This window comes from Halichoerus grypus, chromosome 3 (genome assembly GCF_964656455.1).
Source record: "Halichoerus grypus chromosome 3, mHalGry1.hap1.1, whole genome shotgun sequence".
Taxonomy (NCBI): Eukaryota; Metazoa; Chordata; class Mammalia; order Carnivora; family Phocidae; genus Halichoerus; species Halichoerus grypus.
In genome coordinates, this window is record NC_135714.1 from 98,173,327 (window position 1) to 98,195,622 (window position 22,296).

At 37.5% G+C, this 22,296-nt stretch overlaps 1 protein-coding gene across 5 annotated transcripts in view; it reads right to left on the reverse strand.

The window, feature by feature from the left end:
• Nucleotides 1-2,177: 2,177 nt before the first annotated feature.
• PDE5A (phosphodiesterase 5A) overlaps nt 2,178-22,296 on the reverse strand; it is a 143,496-nt gene continuing 123,377 nt past the window's right edge. For 3 of the 5 annotated variants that reach the window (XM_036091774.2, XM_036091779.2, XM_078069185.1), the window contains exons 16-21: nt 19,128-19,228; nt 17,157-17,234; nt 15,045-15,108; nt 9,647-9,721; nt 8,152-8,235; nt 2,178-6,706 (exon numbers count right to left, since the gene is read on the reverse strand). In XM_036091774.2, coding sequence (XP_035947667.2) covers nt 6,569-6,706; nt 8,152-8,235; nt 9,647-9,721; nt 15,045-15,108; nt 17,157-17,234; nt 19,128-19,228 — 540 coding nt within the window. In that variant the 3' untranslated portion in view covers nt 2,178-6,568. The remainder of the gene's footprint in view (nt 6,707-8,151; nt 8,236-9,646; nt 9,722-15,044; nt 15,109-17,156; nt 17,235-19,127; nt 19,229-22,296) is intronic. The other 2 variants (XR_013446442.1, XM_078069184.1) reach the window with 2 other exon arrangements.

A 22,296-nucleotide genomic window follows, 5' to 3' on the forward strand; every position in this document is an offset into this window, starting at 1 on the left:
ATTATTTTCCCCTTTCTTTATAAAAAATTCAATTTTGTATCAGGTGGCAAAGCATGGACATCTATTCTTTCACTCAGTATTTGTCGAGTACCTTCAAAGGACAAGAAAGATGCAGAGGTGCTGGTAGCTTAGGAGGGCTGTGTGATTATAGCAGGTGTTCTTAGGGCCACAGGAGAATCAAGTATGTTTGAAGGCCTAGAGGATGGAGCTAGAATAGAAAAAAGAGAAACAGGGGTTTCAAGAAAGAGGGAATAAGACAGTCTCCCCTTCATCGCCCAAGAAATTTATAACTTATTCTAACAGACTGAGGGTTGAACACCCTTAGAAACTAGTCCTATTGGCTTGCGTGCGCGCAGTGTGAGCGGCGCAGTTGTAGCTGAGGCAGTCACTGGCCAGGTTTTAGGTCTTTCCTCCTTGGGCTAGGCAGATCAGTGAGACCAGAGAACTCCTGAATTTCAGAGAGCTGGCTGGTAAAGCGTGAAGGTTGTTTCTTCCCGCGTATGTTAGACCGGTGTTAGATAAAGCCTAACAACACTCCTGTTGGGTAAGGGGAAACAGTGATAAGAAGTGAAATATGGTTTTACAAGTAATTAATATTGGGGATTTGAAGGTTGAAAGCTATTGTGACAGTCTACGTTAATTGCTTCCCCCCTGCCATTTGGTCATACAAACTTGTCCCTTACATGGCAATTTAGAAAGAGGAAGCCTAAAAAGTGCCATTGGGATTGCTGTCAGATGACTGAGAAAGACAACTTAGTTCTGTATATTTTACACACACACACACACACACACACACACACACACACTTAAAATGAGGCAAGCCAGAGAGAAAAATCATGCATGCCATTTAATTAGATTTCTTTTGGTTTCAAATAATTATTTTGATTCCATTCATAACTTTTGTGAACGTTTATTTTGAAAAAGCGGTTTGTGAACTGGAAACATAGTTCTTGTTTGTTTGCCAAGGCTGAATATAGCTTACAATCAGGGAATATTCTCTGTAAATTCAGAGTTTCTGTTAATTTAATGTCATGTGCCTTAAAAATAGAAAATCATATCCTGACATTTGCATAGATCAAACATAGGAATCCCTGTTTGCTGAGAAGGCAGCACAGCTAATAGCAAGAATGTGAATTCAAGAGAGTTGTCAAACGCTTCCTTTTTCTACAAAAAGGGGTGATGTCTCCATGGATGGAATACTGAGTATCAGTCAGAGACTTCAGATGATCAGTTATTGTTTGGAGAACATCTTGATGAAATGATCACTGATCAAAGAACAATAAGCAAGAATTAATTCTCTATTGATTATTTCCATTTTGCTTTTCTTTAGTTAGTAAAAATTTTTTAAAAAGCAGTTTTATTCATTGTACCCAGTAAGGGATTACTACTTTAAATAATCAGGAACTCTGGCGCCCCCTACTGGACAGGAGATCTAAACTATTATTTTACATGAGATTTCATTTCATTTTTGTCTTTAGTTTTGTGAATTAGGCATAGCCTAGATATTCTGTCTCACGTGAAGAGGGCTTGTCTAGTGGCAAAACTAAATGATGAATCAAAAATTCTGAATTTAATTATACCTCCACGCCTCTACATTAGCAGCTCTGAAGCACGGTGGTATCTGTGGTTCTGTGAAGGCCTGACATTAGCTATCATCAGATGAACTCTGGAATGTTAACAGTAAAAACCCAAACAAAACCAAACCTGCTGGGCCAGGGAAATTTTACCTCTAATGCTTCTAGATAGCCCATCTGATCCACTAAGAATGGCTTTGAGACCTTTTACAATTAAAATTCAAAAAGGGAAGTTAATGGAATAAATACCTGCTTTGAAACTAGACACATCTGGGCTCGAATCCAGCTCATGCCCTTTGGCAAGTATGGAACTCGTCCACCTTAGCTCCTCCTGCAACAAGGGGCTGGTAATAATCACCCTCCATGGAGCTGTCAGGAACTTGAAGTGAAAAAGGTATGAAAATGTTGCCTTCAGACAGGTAGCAAAGGATGTTAATACAAAGAAGACTGTTACTGAGAGGAGTCTTGGTTAAGGAAAGGATTTGATTAAATCACATTTTTTCAGCTAATATGACCACAGGTTAGCTTGCCTAAAGTCTCTCAAGCCATTAGGCTCATTCTCCCTGCCTAAAATTCCCCTAATAATCACACAATACTCATACCTACTTGTTCATTCTTCTTTTTATTTTTACAAAGCATAGCAAAATGAGTAAACAACTGACAGGTGAAGAGTTTGCACAACAGAAGACCACCCTGACCGTCTCTTGATTTTATGGGGATCATAGGTGGGGAGGTGTTCCTTTAAAGTGATTTCGTCATAGGAGAGTCGTCGGAAATGTTTCTCATGGTGGGCGAGAAGACAAGAAATCAACATTCACAATTATTTAAAAGGACTTAAAAGCTAAACATAATATACATAGTAACTCCTTTATCCTAGTACAAAAATAGTGCCAGAAACTATATATTTGTTCAAATATATTGAAAAAGGTATAAGAATACAAATAGATATTAACAGTGGCTAGTGATGATTCATAAGGTTTTCTTTTCTTAAACCGTAATAGAAATTTATATTTTCAACTATTTACACTGCTTTCAATGACATTTATTAAGACATGTTTACTCAGGCTTTTGAGAAACATATGCAAGGTCATTAAAGTGAGCTTTAATACTTTCTTCCTTGCTCCCTGTAGGGGAGCAGAAGGGGTCCAAAACTGTGTACAACTGAACAATCTAAAAGAACTCTGAGTAATCTCTACCTGGCTAGCATATGGAAAAAAAAAACTCTGTATAGTAGAATACATGACTCCTTACATAAGGTGTTCTTTAAGCTATCAACAGGGTAAATGATGCATACTTGTAAGAAGACAGGATATTCACGGACGGATTCTGAGTAAGTTCCAGGTAAAGAAGGTCCTTAGGGGGAAAAAAAGAAGGTCCTTGGAAAACTGTATATAATACACATGTTATAGATAACAATGCAAGTGATATAATGTACCCTATATTTTCAGGTTCAGTTGGCAGGATCAGAAGCTGGTAAGTCTTTCATCTAGCCCTTTTTGCAGATGGTGGGCTCCTTGAGGTCACTGCTCTGTCTCCACGGTGGAGCACAGTGCCTGACGTTTCGCAGGGACTCAATAAACGGTTGACTGTCGCATGTCTGACACTGAGCAATTGAATTATACCACCTGATTTCAACTACAGTCATTCACAGGGGAGGACAGCAATTTCACCTTTTCCTCTTCTCATCTTAAAATCACTCGTAAACAAAACAAAACAAACAAAACAAAACAACAGCACAGCTTGTGATGGCCTATCAAGTGTTAGGAGTAAAATCTGGTGAAAAACACAGAAAAATTGAAAATCAAATTGGAGTAGGTCTAACATTTGTGCTCTACGCTGAAAATAAAGGCACTTTACCTCTAGGCAAGAACAGATCTGTGGCCAGTGTCCTCCCAGAACCCAAGATACCCAGTATACTTTCATACACTTCCTAATCTCAGTACTCCTATCTAAGGAAACTATTCTTCACCATTAAGAAATCAGCGGTGACAATATCACTCTCCAGAGTTTGTACCTTGAGGCAAGGTACTCAAAATCTCATACTCACTAGGGATCTGCATGAGAAACCAAATAAATGTATTGTGTTTTTTCAGTCTTTGAAACACAGGAAGTGACATGTGGGATTAGATACAGTGCTCCCTAGCCCAATATCCCACTTCTGACAGTGGTCTGCAGGGCCCACGGGCGCCGACGCAGTGGCCGCCTTCTGTGACATCCTCCGTGAAGACAGAGGCTTTGCCCAAACATAACTCCTCTAGTAACACTTGTTCAGGCACACAGAGGTTAAGTGACCCCCACAAGTTCACACAGGACGGCCACTGGTGAGGGCCAATCCTGTGAAAAATATAAGGCCAGGCAATTTCACAGACATCTTTTAACAGCTTAGTAAAATAGTGGACACTTTTTGGGCTGAAAATGGAAATGAAATGATATGTCATTCAGCTGTAACAACTTTAATTTAGAAAAAGAACAACTTCTTACTAGTTATGGGGTAATATAAATATAGAGCAGGGGAGGAAGGACTATAAATATACTTTTTCCAACTTGGGAAGATACTGAAAAATAATATTCACATAAGAACAAAAGCTTCGATTTGTGCCCATGTACCAGATAATCTATGTATGGAATGATTTTCCTAAAAAGTAAAAATTATCTGAACCAACTAACTGGTCTTAAAGAAGTACTCTTCTTCTATAAGAACTAAAACTTGCAACAATAGAATAGGCATGGCGCTACCCAACTTCTTTTAATTGTTAAACTAGAAAAGTAAAATAAACCATTATCTAAAGGTAAACCAAACAATTTCTAATCTACATAGATCTTCTTGCTTGTTAAAATGACACACATACAAAACCTCCATATATCTCAGTGACATATTAGATGGGTCTAAACAAACTACTAAAGTATATGATTACAGATTTTAGCATAACTGCTAAATCACAAGGTGTATGATAATAAGGTTAATAAAGACTGCTATTCTTGAAACAATTTTTCTATACTGAGGAATTATGTATGCATGCATAGGTGTATACCAGTATATAGATAAGTTATTTTAGTGACAGCCTGTGTAATTACACACCAGTGCCACCAAGAGGCAACTTTATAGATCTCACCTATATGACATCAAATAAAAATCGAGTAACATCCTGAAGATACACGTATTACAACAATTGCACATATAACAACAAACAGTTGGTAACTTCCTAGACTACACTTTACCACTATAAAGTAACGGCAATACAATTTGTTTTGCCTTTTTTTTTTTTTTACCTGAATGGTAAGAATAAAATCACATTATGTAAGATTCACACTCAGAATTTTAAAAATGTAATGAATATGTTGAATTTTAGGCAGTTTAGAGAAAAAACAGTATGAATGGGAAACAATATGTTTAGTGAAAGTTCTTTGAGGATGCTGCGCCATGTCCCCGAGAGATTTTCTACCCAATTTAGTGATTGAAACTCAGAAACTTTTTTTGGTGGTTAACAAATCAGACAAATACCTCTCTTCCTACTTTCCCTGAGTCCAAACATTTCCACATGTTTGGAACAGATTTTCCTTTCCTGAACCAGTTGCTCGATTCAGTATCTGCTTCTTCAATAATGAATAAATGTGTATTTAGGGTGCACATGATCAGTGGGAATCCACTCAAATGGGCTAAAAATCTAAGACAATGTTAACATTTTCTAAATGTGCTAAAAGCTATGAGAAATAAGTATCAACAACTCTAAGCTCAGGGTCAGCATTTAGTGCACACCCCCCAACCTCTGTGATTCTGAGTTGACTAGTCCTAGAAATTGAAATATGGCAGTTTCTCAGATGCAAACTCAATACTCTTAAGTTTCATTCAGGCCTAAGCTTTCTTACCTTCCTGCTCCCTCAATTTAATTTTTGACCCCAATATGACTTCCTTTGACAAAAAAAAATAACGATTCATTTTACCTTTTATCTGCAGTCATATCTCACCTCAGGTCAATGCTCCAATTATCACTTTTATTCTGTTTTCTGTCGAGACTTAAACTGTTCACTTATAAACTATGGTTTGTAAGAAAAACGAAAAGGAAGCTATTTTAAAAAGGAAGTTCAATATTCAAAACACTGACTCTCAGAAGAAGCTACCAACAGAATGTTTCTCTTCACTGACAGATAGATATGGCCATTCCATTTCTGGATCACACCCATCCCTCAGTAAAGTCCATGACCATGAAGTCCGTGAAATCAGTGTCTTCTCCTAAGGTTTCCCCTGCTTTCCATCAGATAGGATAGATTGCAGTGATTTTATGGGTAGTCTTTGGATAGACGTATGTACTGAAATGAAAGAGTTCTCCCCTTCGTGCTCACTAACAAAAACAGCACATCAATTAAACAATACCTTTTCTTTACAATACTGCCTTACAGTACTTGCCATTTGTTTCAGAGTTTTAACTTTTTTTGTTAAGGTAATACATTGTTGACAAATATTATCCTTTCCCCTTAAAATCCACTAGGCCAGCACTTTTCTCTATCCTATGAAGGTTTTAAATGTCACAGAATACATTCAATTTGCTCCTAGACTATTTTTGAGAATGAAAAGATTCCAAACATTCTTTAAAAGATTGGTAATTCAGAAAACACAAAAACAATTATTTAAAACCCTCAAGCAAAAAACAAAAAACAAAAGCCCCAAAACTCCCCCAAAATAAAACAACAAAAAAACCACCTCAGAGCAAGAATTTAACTTGCACTCTGCAGTACACAAAATATCACAGAGCTCTTGTCCATGTGCTAAGAGTGAGTGGGTGTCGTTGATAATCTCAGATCAGTGGCATAAAACAAATATACAGAAAATATGTAATAGTCCCCTAAAAACATGTCATGCTGTGCTCTTAAAAGTTGTGCAAAAATAAAAATACAGCAGTGGCAAAGTATACACTAAATCTGTACAGTGTAGAGCAAAACTAGACATACTGCCGAACGTGCCATCTGTAAACCTGAACGCGGTGTGAACGGGCTGCTCAGTTCCGCTTGGCCTGGCCGCTCTCTCCGTTAATCAGTGTTTTCTCCTGCTGTTCTGCGAGAGCCTGCCATTTTTGCCTGTTCTTTCTGCAGCCATCCAGCAAAGGGAAACAGTCCTCTGATACGTGGGTCAGGGCCTAAAGAAAGAAAAAGAAAGCAAACAACTAGAAGGCGTCCAGGAAATAAGCCCTCTTGCCGGGCCCATGCCCATCCCCAAGAGCCGCAATCTCACACTCACTTCACCAGCAGGCCCACTGTTGGGGTTTTCAAAAGCTCTGTGAACAAATATGCAGATCATTTACGATCAAATTCTCTTAATCGGTACAGACAAGGAGTATGTGCTGAGAGAGCACACACGTACATTCCAAAGTAACCTTATGGAGTTATGATAGCGACTTGTATCTAAGATCATAATAAAGATTAATTTATAATTCTGCATGGTATTATTACTTACCAATTATAGTGCCGCCCATATTTAGATACAAAAATGTTCACTGCAGGTTTCTTTGTAATACAGAAACTCTGAAAATAACTTTAAATACCCAACAACAGGGTTAGGTATACTTTGTTACTACTTTGCAGCCTTTAAAAATATCACAGAAACACACATGACATGGAAAAATACACATTAGGATGTATTATGAATTACAAAAAGCAAATTTGCTAAGTGAAAAAAATGCAAAAATTTCATAAAGCATATACACTAATATATTAACAGTAGTTGTCTGAGTAGTGGAATTATAATTCTCTGAGTTTTCTACAATGAGAACATTTTACTTCTGTAATAAATAATAGTAAAAGTATGTATCAATATTACATAGAATTTAACAGCAGATTCAAATGAAGTAAATCCATGCATACATATGAAATGTAGGGGAAAACAAAGTTACTGAATTGTGAAATGCCTGGATTAGAAGATTTCAGGGTTTCTTTGAGTCTTGACATTCTATGGTAACTATGATAAATGTGGTTTTCCCAAATAATTAAAACTTAAGGTAGTTTCCTATTTAAACTTTAGAAACAAGGATAGTGTCTACTTTCTGTACTTTGGGAATAAGCATCTAAACTAGCAAACTGGATGTTTTAGGGAGAATATCTTTACCTAAAAAATAAAAATCCCAAGCCAGCAGGTGTAAGGAAATGGGAACTTGTAATACTTGTCCAGCTATCTCCTTTACATCCTCATAAAAATTTTAACAATATTAAAGCTACACTATACAGTGAGAAAAAGTTGGGTAATTTTTTTTCTTTACTTAGGCCTAGCCTTAAAAGAATATGTTGACATAGATTATGCACAGTATCCCTCCTGAAGGTAACAGTGACATGTAATTCTTTTCAGTATTCCTACATCAGTTTGCTAGAGTCTAGCGCAGAGTAGGCACTCAACAGATAGTTATACATTGATGAATTAAAGTTTTTGAGAAAAATCAAATATAAAATGTGTTCTTTATTCAATGCAAACAGCATGTTCATCAGAAAAAAAAAAAAAAAAAAAGCCTAGTGTTAATCGCTTCAACTTACTTGAGGTTTTAATTCATAACACAGTCTAAGTTTAGCAAGTCTAGAGTTTCCATATAAATACCTCATATAGTTGCAAGCAGATGGCATCTATGAACCCAACTTGCATACTCGGGATTTTGTTTTTCTTCTCCCTGTTCATTAGATCCTGAAAATACAAACACAGAAACAGACACACACACACACACACACACACACACACACACACACACACACACAGAGATCTGCATTTACTCAAAGAACACAATGCAAGTTGGCTCCAAAAACATGAATCACTGGGTTAGCTGAGGAAGACCAGACACTTGCGTATCTGTCTCCTTCCTCCATGAGTCTCCCGCACTCCCTGCCAGCACCAGGCTCAGGGAGGCCCTGATCCTCTCTGCCTTTTTCATCCTGGCTGACTTTTCCCACACTACCCCTGGAATTGATCACTAATCTAGACTCGACCACTGACCTAGAGTTGACCACTGACGTGTATTTGGAGAACACACAGCTTTGAACTGTCTATTGATGGGGAGTCGAACATCCTCAGCTTTGTGGAAGAAGCCACTGAGGCCACAGCTGATTACAATTAAATTCTCGGAGAGCTTTCTGAGTGACGATTATGCAGATGTCACTCTGCTTATTTCCAGGAGATCATGGCTGGAGCGCCAGAGGATCCCAGCACCACCATGGGAAGCAATGAGTCGGTCTCAACGCTTGCTTAAAATGAAGCAAATTCCCCATTAGCTGTGATCATCACTCTGCTACCCACCACTTTCTAAGAAGTTTCTGAGCCTCTGAATGAGCCTACCATTACATTAGAGGACACGGAGTAATTGTGAAAGACTAGCGAGACACAGCATGTCCCCAGCTGAGGTTAAAGAGCGGAGTGGATGGAACTGTACACACAGGGGAGGTCATGACCATGTCCCATTTAATATGGGCTCAATAAATGTCCATTTCAATTGAAAAAAAAAAGACTCTATGCTTCATTTTCAGGAAAAACTCATTCCAGAAAAGCCAGAAGCGGTTTGAGAAGAATCTTTTTCTTGTCTGTGAGATCCACACTCTATGTAAAACAGGCAGTAGGTATCAAAAACCTTTAAAAATCTCTGCCCTTCAACAGAGCAATTCCAGGAATTTACCCTAACAAGATAATGAAAACTGCCACAGAAACATTAGCAACACGGACGTTCATCAAAGTGCCACTGGTCCTAGTGAACATTGCAGACATGACCACCAAAGCAAGTAGGTAAACTATGGCTCCGTCTATTTCATGGGATCGTTATAAATAATACTCATAAGAGCCTCTCTTAGAATGAAAAGAGCTTATGATATTTAAATAGAAAAAACAAATTGCAAAAAAGTAGGTACAGTATGATGACCCAAGGAGTCTTTTTTATCTTTTATTTGCTTATGTTTTCTGTAATAAACATGTGTAATTCTTTTAATAAGAAAAATGTTTTAAAAACTAAAATGAAAAGAAATTGTGTTCCTAAGATCCCATAGACAGTGTAAGAAGTCTACCCTGAACAAGTGTATTTGAGTAACTCCTACCAACAAGGGCTCATACTTACAGCAGGCTCTATGTTGAGTTCTTTTCTCTCTCTGTCTCCCTGGTCAAAAAATTCAGTCGCTACAAGTTCTGCTATCTGAAATAAATAACCGATTAAGTTTTGGCAATTAAAAGCACACAACTCTGTAATATAGAGACTTTGAATAAAGATAATAAAATCTATCAAAGCTAGCTTTCAACCACATCAGTAAAATGATAATAAAACAATAATGAGTAATAGAAATTATTTTATTTGCTTTTAAATATGTGCCTAATCACCAAGCCTAGAGTTTATAACCTGTAATTAGGCAGAAAAAAGCAACATATTATTTCAACTTCAGCAATCAGTGGGGAAAAGGGAGTGTGTGCCTTTCTGTATGCATAATCAATGAGCTATTTGTTAAGCACCTGTTATTCCAGGTGCTGTGAAAACATAGTATCAGTATAGGGGCATATATGGTGATTGATTGATATGCCTTTTAAATTTATTTTAATCTACTTGGTCCTCCTCTTTTCAAAACTTTTCCTTATAATTTTTGTTGTTGTTATTAAATAAACTGGGTTGTTTATCCTGCAGTTCCCCACTATCTGGATTTTGCTGATTGCATTCCCATGATGTCATTTGATGTTCCTCTGTGCCCTGTTATTTCACATACTGCTAATAAGATCTAGAGGCTTGATTAGATAATGTTTTTTTTTTTTTTGACTGCTTCATAGGCAGTGCTGTGTACTTCTATCAAGAGCCATATAATGCCTGGCTGCTTCTCTTTTTGTGATATTAGACACCATGAATGATCTTTGTTTAGATCCACTAACTCAGGGGCTGCAAAAAGGTGATATTCAAAGCGATCATTCTTTTTTCTTTTATTAGTTGAAATACAATAAAAATAAAGTTCCCCTCATCAATTATTTAGTTACCCTAAAGCACAATTCATATAAGAAAAGCAGGAGAAATGCTTGATTTTCTCCACTTTAATTACCATTTGAAAAAAATAACTTGGTTCCCAAGTAACTATCAAGGATGACCAGGGAAGGTTTTGTTTTATTATTATTATTATTTTTTAAAGATTTTATTTATTTATTTGACAGAGAGACACAGCGAGAGAGGGAACACAAGCAGGGGGAGTGGGAGAGGGAGAAGCAGGCTTTATTACTTTGAACTTTTAAATTTAAACATATTTAATGTATTTCGATCCTTATTGATACTCAGATTGTCCCATTTTGGCCAGTGGGAGCTTAATAAGTTGGCTTCACTGTTCTTTTGACAAAACGCCACCAGCCTTTGATAGCTTCCCCTGCTTTCCCATACAATAAGATGTTCTTCCAGGCTCATTTATACATGTCCTGCTTTAAAACTGCTATCAGCTGTTTCTTTTTGGAGCCCTTGTTCCTTTAAATTGAGCTACTTAGAAACCTCAATATGGGCATGAGGTCTGTTCATTACTACCAGGTTGGTCATTATTTTTAAGCCCTTTTATTAGAGGATGGAGCTAGGGCACAACAGAAGTTCATACAACATTTCAATTGAAATTCAGGACTATAACATTTCTGCCTAACCTTATCCACCTTTATCTTTCTGCTTACACTGATGATCCTGGCTCTCAACAATACCAATACAGTTTTTTTTTATTTGCTTTTATCGCACATCACCTAAAACAGTGATTGAGTATCTATGCAAAATTACCACTAATAATAAGATTATGGAAAACAGTTTTAAAGCCTTTTGTTGGTAATTCCTTTTTGTTTTTAGATTACATCCCCACTAGAGATACATGGTCAAATTATTGTTTTAGTGTCACCTGGAATGAAATAGTTCCTTTCAGTATGGTTTTGCAACCAAAATCAGGTTTGTTTCATTTTACTTTCAAGGCTTTAGGGATATTTAAAATTCAATTTTATAATTTTAAAAACGATTTACATGGTTCCAAAGTTAAATCTACAAAACTAGTACACTCAACAACTCTAGCTTCTACTTCTGTTCCTTAAGTCCTATTTCCTTCTTCCCTTATAGGGAATCATTAACTTTTTTGTGGTTAATCCCGGGTTTTTAAAATATGAAGCAAATATGTACATATATTCATATTTTACCCTCTTCTTAAATAAATGGTAGAGTACAATATACTTTTTCCTCTACCTTGCTTTTTTCACTTAAAAATACATTCTTGTAATCACTCCATAGTAGTATACAGATAATTCTCATTTCTTTTTACAGCTGCATAGAACTCATTGTGTAAATGTACTATAAGTTAATCAATCAGCCACCCTACCGATGAGTATTTGGGTTACTTCCGGTCTTTGCCATTACAAATAGTACTAAAGTGAATAGCCTTGTATAAATATCTTCTTATATTCTTTCCAGCATATCTTTGGGATAAAATTCCTAGAATCAATGGTACATGAATATATGTATTTATAAACTTCCAAAGAGTTACAGTATTTTGCATTCCTTGTTTTCCCTCAACTTCCCCAACAGATATATCATAAAACCTTTGAATTTTGCCAGCTTGACAAGTAAGAAATGGTATCTCGTGGTTTTTTTTTTTAATGAAGTAGAATTTACATACTGTGAATCGCACAGATTATGAGTTCACTGTATTGACAAACGCATATAACCATGTAACAAATATCCCATTCCAAGATATAGAATTCTTCTATCACCCCTGTGACCCTTCTCAGTCAGTTCCTCCTCCTTTTTTCCTCCCTCCTTTCACAATCACTATTTTATTTCTTTCACCAGAGATTAGTTTTGCCTAGTCTAGAACTTCATATAAATGGAATCACAGGACATATTCTTTTGTGTCTGGCTTCTTTTGCTCTGTATAGTGTTTATGAGACTCATCTGTGTTGTTGCGTGTATCAATGGTGAGTTTCTTTTTATTGTTGAGCAGTACGCCACTGTATAAGGAATATACTACAATATGTTTAGCTATCCTCCTACTGACAGATGTTTGGGTTGTTTCTAGTCCTGACTATAGTAATCTCCCTTATCCACAGTTTTGTTTTCCATGGTTTCAGTTACCCGGGGTTAACCACTGTCCAGAAGCAGATGATCCTCCCTCTGATATATGGTCAGAAAGTCAACAGTAGCCTAACACTACATCACAATGCCTATATCATCCACCTCACTACTCTGAACTTTATCATGTCCCATCATCACAAGAAGAAGGAGGAGAGTGCCATATAATAAGAGAGAGAGGGAGAGAGAGACCCCTCTGTCACATAACTTTTATTATAGTATATTGTTATAATTGTTCTATTTTATTACTAGTTATTGTTAATCTCTTATGGTGCCTAATTTATAAATTATAATTTATAATTTAATTTATAATTTAAAATTATAATTAATTTATAAGCTTTATCATAGTTATGTATATATAGAAAAAAACATAGTGTGTGTGTATATATATATATATATATATATATATATATATATATATATAGGGTTCAGTCCTATCTATGGTTTCAGGCATCCACTGGGGGGTCTTAGAACATGTCCACCACAGATAATACTACTGTATTAGGAATACAGCTGTTATGAGATTCTATACAAGCTTTTTTGTGTCAGTCAAGTTTTATTTGCAGTTTTTCTTATGAATGAGGTTCTGAGGACCTCTGCAAATGAGTAAGAGCCATTTACATTCCATCAACTTTTTGTTCAAAATTTTGGCCCATTTTTCTGTAGTGTTGTCCTTTTTCTTCTCTGTTTTTTACAAATTCTTTAATATTAGGTGTATTAACTATCAAATATAAGTTGCAAATTTTTTTTTTTTAGATTATTTATTTATTTATATGACAGAGAAAGACGCAGTGAGAGAGGGAACACAAGCAGGGGGAGTGGGAGAGGGAGAAGCAGGCTTCCCGCCGAGCAGGGAGCCCGATGTGGGACTCGATCCCAGGACCCTGGGACCATGACCTGAGCTGAAGGCAGATGCTTAACGACTGAGCCACCCAGGCGCCCATAAGTTGCAAATATTTTTACCAGTTTCTCATTGACTTCTACTTTGCTTATAGTGTCTTTTGCCATACAAAGGTTTGCTTTATTTTTTCATTTTTATGTAATCAAATTTATCAATCTTTTCCATTGTTTTTGCATGTTGAGGCATAGTTAGGAAAGTTTTCTTACTCTTAAGTTACAGAAGAATCCATAGATGTTTTTATTTAGTACTTCTATGGTTTAATACTCTACTTTGAACTCTATGCTCTATTTGGAATTTAAGTGTGCAAAGTATATCCAATTTTGTCATTAGCCATCTGGTTATGGAAGATGGGAAAGTCACCCTAAGATTATTTCATAAAAAGTCCCTCTTTTCCCCCAGTTATTTGAAATGTTATCTTTATTATATACTAAATGTTCTCTGCAATTCCCAGTGCTGAATTTTGTTCCATTGGTCTGTCACCAATACCAAACTATTTTAATTATAGAGGCTTTAAGTATTGTGTTTTTTAATGTCTGAACCCCCAACCTCATGGCTCTACCTTTCTGGGATCTGATTAAGAAGAAAGGGTAAATGAAAAGACCAATTCTTCCCTCTTCCATCCTCTTCCCTCTTTGGAAATGGGAAGATAGTCCCATTTATTACAGAGCAGGACAGTCTGTGAAGACCACCTTTCCTGAATGCTTACAGCACGTTGGCAGCTTTGGCACATGGAGGGTACATTTCTGATCTTGTTTTCCCAGTATGTGTGTTTCATGGGATGCACCTGTCACTGGGCTCCATGACTATGCAGCACAGAGCCCTGACCAGCAGCAGACTGTCAATAGTCTTGGGTAGTGCATTTAGGATTCAAAATGCAGTCTCAAAAAGCAAAAACACAATATACACATCATTGTATGTACAGCCATCCCTTTTCTGAGCTGAGGGCCTTTACTGCCTCAGCAAAATGTTTTATGGCAGTTACTTATTTAGAAAGAAGGATATATTTCTAGCCTCCCAGCCACAGGCCCTGATCACATCCTTCCTGACACCTTATATCAACATTTCCTATATTTATAAGCCACAGGAAATGTTTAAGTTCTACTCATTAATGCCTTCTTAGAGCTGAGGTATAGCCTGGTAGGCTAACCATAAAGAAAAATCATAAAAAGAAAAATAATTTGCTCCTTCTATTTTTCAAGGTTATTTAAGGTTATATGCTAAAAACATTCCTAAGTGAGCCAGAAGTACTGGAATTAAAGATTATCAACAGCTAGATTTTTGCTGTGTTAATACAGATGCTCTCTTAATATATCTTACAAATCTTAGTAAATGCTAAGGAATCTTCTAAAAAAGAAAACCTGTTTATGTCCAATTATCTGCTTTTAATACCACTTAAAAATTAGATTAAAAGTTCCACAAATACTCCTGAAGCTACCTTTAGAATACAAACTTTTCTTCCTTTGACTTTTTAATCCCTGCTTTTACTGTCAGCAAGCAACATACCCGTTGTTGAATAGGCCAGGGTTTGGTGATGGCAGAGAGATCACAAGCTGTCATCAGCATTGCTCTGTTAAGGGAAAAAGAAGCCCAAGGCTACGATTTACTTTTTACGCAAATACATACTCTCAGTAAATAGTTACTGGTAAAAAGGTTAAATTAAATCCCCCTAAACTATGAAGACAGAAGCTTATAAAGACTAAAGAAACAGAAACAATTTCTTTGGAAGTGTGGCTGATTCAGTGATAGCAGAGTATCACTGTTTTGGTTGCCCATTGAACTACTGGAATTTGCCCTAAAACTTCATTTAGGTCCAGATTGGCACAGGGAGAGAAATCACTAACCTCTGGGCAAAAACTTGCCTGCTGTTACTATTTTTTTTCACCCTGGTATCCCATTCTCAGTGATAGGAAGATGAAAACACGCTGATTACTAATAATTAGCCATTAAAGGATAACATCAGATATCCTACTGATAGAAGTCCTAGGAGAGCAAGAATTACGGTGGCTCATCCCAATGCTGAACTCCGCACATGTAGTGACTTCTATGTGAAAAGCTCTGACTTACAAACAGTATCTGCCAGAGAAAGAGGGAAATGAGAGAACAAATTTCGTCTTTCTGTTGTCGAGAGAAGTGAAAACCATGCTGGACTCTGGTGTCGATGACAAGGTGCTCTAGAACTCAATAGCAGCTATCATATGACAGTGGTTCTGTACTTAGCGCAGTGTTTCCCATGTTGGATCCAGATGCCTGTTTGTAATAATTTTGTTTGAAGGAACAGGCAGAAAGGCCATCACTGTAATACAGAAACCCTTGCAGGGAAGGACTGGATCCCTCGTCCCTGCAGGGAAACCCAACCTAAAAGCACGTTGTTCTTAAGTATGTGAGGCAAAAAGAAAGTGGTTTTCTGCTGCTGTTCGACCTCTTCCACCAATTCTCTTGGAGAAGTGAGTGCACCAGAGATATTTTTAATCACTGTGTAAACCCACTGTCATGAAGGATTTCAGTGCTTGCTAGTATAAACTGCCTGCCCCAAAGAAGACTATGCCCCTCAGTGAGCTTCACCAAAATCTGAGAAATGAGCGCGCCTGGTGGCATTGAGCTCTAGAACTGCGAGGACTTCTCAGTAAGTGGTCCCTCGGGTAAGACTGAGCGGCGGGGATGGGCGCAGACTTGGAACTGCGGTTGGATTTCTTTTTTGTTATTGGGATAAACTGTTCACTAACTACAGTAGCATGTCTATACTTTTCTTTTTTGTTTTTTGTTTTTTAAAATTTTTATTTTTCAGTAATCTCTACACCCAACGTGGGGCTTGAACTTATAACCCCGAGATCAAGAGGCATGCTCTACGGACTGAGCCAGCCAGGCGCCCCTACACATTTGTACTTTTCTAAGGCACTGTTATGAAAAACATTTTGAGGCTACGAAGTCAAGCGTGATTACGCAGAACAGAACAGACAGCCGGGCATTTGCGTGTTGTTTCCTTAAAATTTGCATCTTCGTTTGAATGCTAAGTAATATCAATCCATTTAAAGAAATGTTGATTTCAAAATTGTAATAGCACTCTCCTTGGTGTTCTGAGTCATTTTTTTCTTTATGATTGACCGCTTGTTCTTTGTTATGGATCCAGTTCTTGCCATGGCAAAGGCAGGAATACTAACAGCAAAGGGATGGTATCTGCTGCTAGAAGGAAGGAACAGGTGTACGGTAGAGGAAAATGGAAATTTTGACGTTCTGACTGGGCTACTCTGCCATCACTCAAGAGAAGTAAACACTTCACAACCACCTTCTTGTTCCCACAGTCTTTGGGATGCTATTTTCAGCTATTCCATTCCAAAGAATTGGGAATATGAGCAAGGGAACCTTATAGCTTTGTATTGATCTTCCACCACATTTTAAAGGTCCTTCTAGGACAAAGGAGTGATTTATTCGCTTGCATTGGCAAATGCATTTCTTTTCAAATAAATATTCAGATTCAGCCCTTTATACAACACTTTAGAGATTTCTAACAGCCTCTTAAGATCATCCCATTGTAACAAATAATTGCAATAAAATCTGATAGTGATAAAATTAATTGGGTAGCAAAACTTCAGCTTTAAGGACAATAAACCTACTTACAAAAACAACTCTTTTTGATGAGGATCTTCCGAGTTGAATTGATTTTTTCTTATAAGTTCAAAAAATTCTCCTCGTCTCCTTGAAAATAAAGAAAAATATTTGGTGAGTACCCAGGCTCTTATTTCTTTGGTTGACAAAGAGAGTAAATTTTTTTGGAAAAAAATCTCTAACGGTTTTTTCCCATCTTAGAATCCAATATAGAAGTCATCATTTAAAAAACTAAAAATATCTCACTTTCTTCCCTTCCACCATTTTCTCTGGGTAAAACGGATTATTTTTAAATTTAAATTATTTTTAAATTATTATTTAACTACGGATCACAAATAATGGTAATTTCGATTCTTTTTTATTATTATTATGTTATGTTAATCACCATACATTACATCATTAGTTTTTGATGTAGTGTTCCAATGATTCATTGTTTGTGCATAACACCCAGTGCTCCATGCAGAATGTGCCCTCTTTAATACTCATCACCAGGCTAACCCATCCTCCCATCCCCCTCCCCACTAGAACCCTCAGTTGGTAATTTCAATTCTTAAACATGATTTTAAGAAAATGAAACAATACAAGTTAAAGACCTGATGCCAAGAATGACTTAAGAGATTTTAAGTGTATGGCATAATCAGATCTATATGGCTTCAGTTTAATTTCATTTATCTTACACATTAGGGTATAGGGTAGAAAAATGTTCATAACAATTATTCTATGTCAGTATAAAGTGGCGAAAGCCTTCTGAAGCAAAGACCAAGTAAAGTGTCCACTGATATTCACTCTACGTGCCCAGCACCGTTAAGCATCTTGGGAAGTTATAAGGCATGAGTCCTTTGGACAGTGTTTAAAATCTAGTCGGAGACACAAAACAAACATAAGAAAAACTTATATAACAAAACTGACTGTACGTGATTTGAGTACCAAAACTGAAAAATAGGTTTCATAAGGGTTTAGAGGTGAGACCCGTGTGGCCTGGAAAGGCTGGGAAGTCTTTGTGGTTACAGATATTTTTAGTCTTGGTAATCTGATAATCTTAATTCTGCAATCATCTGAAATCAACTGAAGTTTGCTGTATTTTCTTTGACCCTGATTAAAGTGCTCCAAAACCCAACGACGCGGACCCTTTTAGATGTGGTCACTTTCAGATGTACAATAGTGGATGTCTGGAATGTGACGTTGTGTGTCTCTTCTGTTTGTTTTTACTTCTCATCAGAGTGGTTAAAGCCATGGATGTGAGTCTCTGTGCAGAGGGAGAGAGGGTTGGGCTTCAGGGAAATCCCACGAGTGTGACCACCAGACTCCCCTCACTCCTACAAGTGCACCAAAGATCTCGGTCTGCATGCGGGAAACCAATACCTGCCCAAAGGCAGCAAAGGCTTTTCTTGCTTCTAGAAAGGCAGTTTAATTATAAGCAAATGCATACACGCATGACAAATACTACCATAATGCACACTTTAATTTTCGAGTCAGTAACTTCACTAATTAAAGTTCTACATTAATACTCTTCTGCCAGAATCAAATAAAAAGAAACAAGATTTACTTCTCTGCACTTAGCTCCTTTTCCTGCCCACCTAGGCTTAGATGACAGTATAAAGAACTGTAACAAGGTCAGAAGCTGGGGGAGTGAAGGAAAGGAAGAAAAGCAAACAGGCTATATAACCTTTAGGTTGCACAACCTAGCTTGCAACGACCGTGGGACGGTAATTTACTTTGTACAAAGCTTCAGAGACATAGCAGTAGATCAACAGCACAAATAACTCTGTATTCTGTAACTTCTAGCATTAAGTGGTAAGTCAAAGGAGAAGACTTTCCTGGCTTCCCCTAAGAAACCGCTCCATAGTTTGAAAAACAAGACATTTGACTTGCCAGGACATTTGTCTTTATAATCTAAAAATTTCCCAACGTGCATTTTAAAAGTTTGGAACAATGCAAACACTTCCAAGACCTATTTATCTCAGAATATTTCTTAAAACTTACTTAATGTACAGTGCTAGGTCTGTAGCTAAAATAGCTTGCTTGATCATTCTCAACGTGGTCTTATATTCTTCAATGGAGAGGCCACTGAGGATCTGATTGCCCTTTATAAAAAAGAAAACCATCATTAGCACTCCATCTGGAGAAGCTGCTGACGAGAACAAAATCTGAAGATAGAGTGATGTATCTTAAACACACGCTTAGTGTTCTGGACTCATTAATACAGAAGACACCTGCTTACTTAGAGTAAATGCCATGAAAGGATGTTTGCCTTCTATGCTCCCACCCCCACCACATTGTCCCATAAGAAAAGACAGCTTCATAATGGTGCATCTGCCTACACATGCATGTTTTTCCAAATCTAATATCCCTTGGGCCTTAGTCCAGGCCTAACATCTAGTAACTATATATCTTTGTCCTTTGGGCAGGTGAATTGCTATAATATAACAGCAAGAGAAAGCTTTGAAAAATCAAAGCCATATTAATGGACATGAAGAATGGAGTAGTGAAATCTTTAAACAATTGATTATTAAAGAAATCAGTTCTCTATGGTTTTTGTAATAAACTCAGTAACATTTTTTTGGTGCAAATTTATATAATTTAACTTAATCAATATCGAGAACAGTGTGTATTCTTTAGGAACACGCCAATATGGATGGGTACAGAGCATGAGCCAAAGGTGTGCTTACTGGTGATAAAAAGCAAACATGGGTTGAAATGTCTAAAATGTGGCTAATCCAGCTGTAAATAATGGAAAATTTTTGCTATATAACCATTTTTTAAAAATTTCTTGTCTGTAATTTAAAGCATAGTGGTTCTCTCATCTTGAACTACGGAAAACATTCTTTGGGTACTCAGAATATCCTCAAAACAATATCTGTAAATTAAGTCAGATGTGCTTCCTAAATCTCAGGTCCAAGAAAAAAACCCAGAGATGTAGGAATGAGACCTGGAAGCAAAGGATTTGTTCTGAAGACAGGGAAACTGCTGAGTGCCAGAGGCCAGGGCCAAAGCACTGGTTCGAGGGTAACTAGATGCCAACATTGTGGTGTGTATCTAATTAATGAATCTGTGATGGTAACCATATACATTGTTTTTAACTATGAAATCATTTTAGATTCTAGGCTAGAAAGAAAACTATTTAGAAAATAACTCCTGATACTTTTATTTAACATAAAACAATTTCAAATGGAAAAGGAATGATCTTTTGGGGTTATATTTTTATTTTCCCTTCCAAAAACACAGACTGTAAATTCTTATGTTTTGGTGCTTATAAAGACAGAATATATACATGTTCTTATAATTTGAGGCCAGCTATATATATATATACAACCAAATTTCTTGTGAGTTAAGTAATAACATGTTACTTAGTAAGCTATGTTATTTAATAACCTGGGTACTTCTGAGAGAGATATTGTTAAATATGCTTTAGAAAAAGGTTAGCATGTTTTCTTTCTTTAAAACTGAACAGGATATTAAAATGAAAGTTTTATATTTTTATTTTTATTTATTTTTAAAATTTTTTAAAAGATTTTATTTATTTATTTGACAGAGAGAGACACAGTGAGAGAGGGAACACAAGCAGGGGGAGTGGGAGAGGGAGAAGCAGGGAGCCCGATGCGGGGCTCGATCCCAGGACCTGAGCCGAAGGCAGATGCTTAAAGACTGAGCCACCCAGGCACCCCTGTATTTTTAAATGAGGCACAGAGATAGCAAATCCCAAGGAAAGTACAGATGTTTCTACTACCACACAATATATAATTCCTGGAAAGTCTCCGTTCTGAAACACTACACACTAAAAATAACATGGTTTGTGGGACAAATAGTGTTGGGGCAGATCACACAGAACCCGTGCAACTTTATAACCAGAGCATAAAGCAGACTGAAGATTAGTGCATCTGGAGGTAACATGGACGGTTCAGGCTGGCCAGTCTGGAGGCCCTTCGAGAATAGTCAAGACACACAAAACAAGGGAGTGGAAACGCTGGTTTGTGGGGGCCCAGAGACAACGCGGATGGGACTGGATCACGGAGATGGCGGGGCTGCTTAGGCGGGCACCGAAGGAAAAGCAACCTCCTAGGAGCCTAAAGCGAGCAGTCCAAAGCAAGGGAGCATGCCTCAGGTGCAAGTGACCATTTTCAACACTCTTGCAATACGACAGGAAGGGTGCATGAGCAAAAGCCAAGGGGAGGGATTTTTTTCTTTCTTGCTGAAGGTCAAAATTTAACTCCCATAATTTTGGTACCTTACCCGAGAATGTGTGTAGGAAATACAATTGTACGCTTATGCTAATGTCATTCAAGCACCAATCACACATGAACTAATTCATAGTAAACAATCACATACTTTAGCAATCTGTATGAGACTGTATGCAGAATTTATAATGAGGTTACTCAACTGGTTGTATAACTCTTTTTTTAAAAAAGATTTTATTTATTTATTTGACAGAGAAAGACAGCGAGAGAGGGAACACCAGCAGGGGGAGTGGGAAAGGGTGAAGCAGGCTTCCCGCGGAGCAGGAAGCCCGATGTGGGGCTTGATCCCAGGGCCCTGCGATCATGACCTGAGCCGAAGGCAGATGCTTAACTGACTGAGCCACCCAGGCGCCCCTGGCTGTATAACTCTTAACCCCTCACCCCACACTAGATGTTTAGGGAGAGGTGAGGTCGTGTTCCCTCTCATCTTAAGTAAGAGAGGAACATGAAGTCCCTCCATGTGTCTCCTGTAGTGTAGTGGGGGTGGGAGGGGCCACAGTGGTCTCGTGTCTCATTCCTGTCTGGAAAATCTAAAAGGCAAGACCCAGGCTAACTAGCCACTCTGACTTTGGCAGCAAAGGAGAGGTTACTACTTGCATTCTCTGAGTTTTGGAGGCGGGGGGTTCATTTCTGCCCTGTCCTTTTCAAGAGGACCGCAAAGAAGGCTAAAGAACCTTAGCAGCAAGGAGTCAAGTGAGCAATCCGATTTTCAGGAGCTGAGGAAGGAGCCATAAATAAAGCAGACAGAGATGATCATTCACATTAAAGAAACATCTGGTAGAAAAACCCCACAAGGAGGGAGCTTGGCAGGGATCATGAACTTACCCACAAGAAAATAATTTGGTTTAAACACCTACCAGGCCCAAAGAGTGAGGCACTCCTAACAGCACCAGTCTGTTGAGAATGTTCTTGCCCAT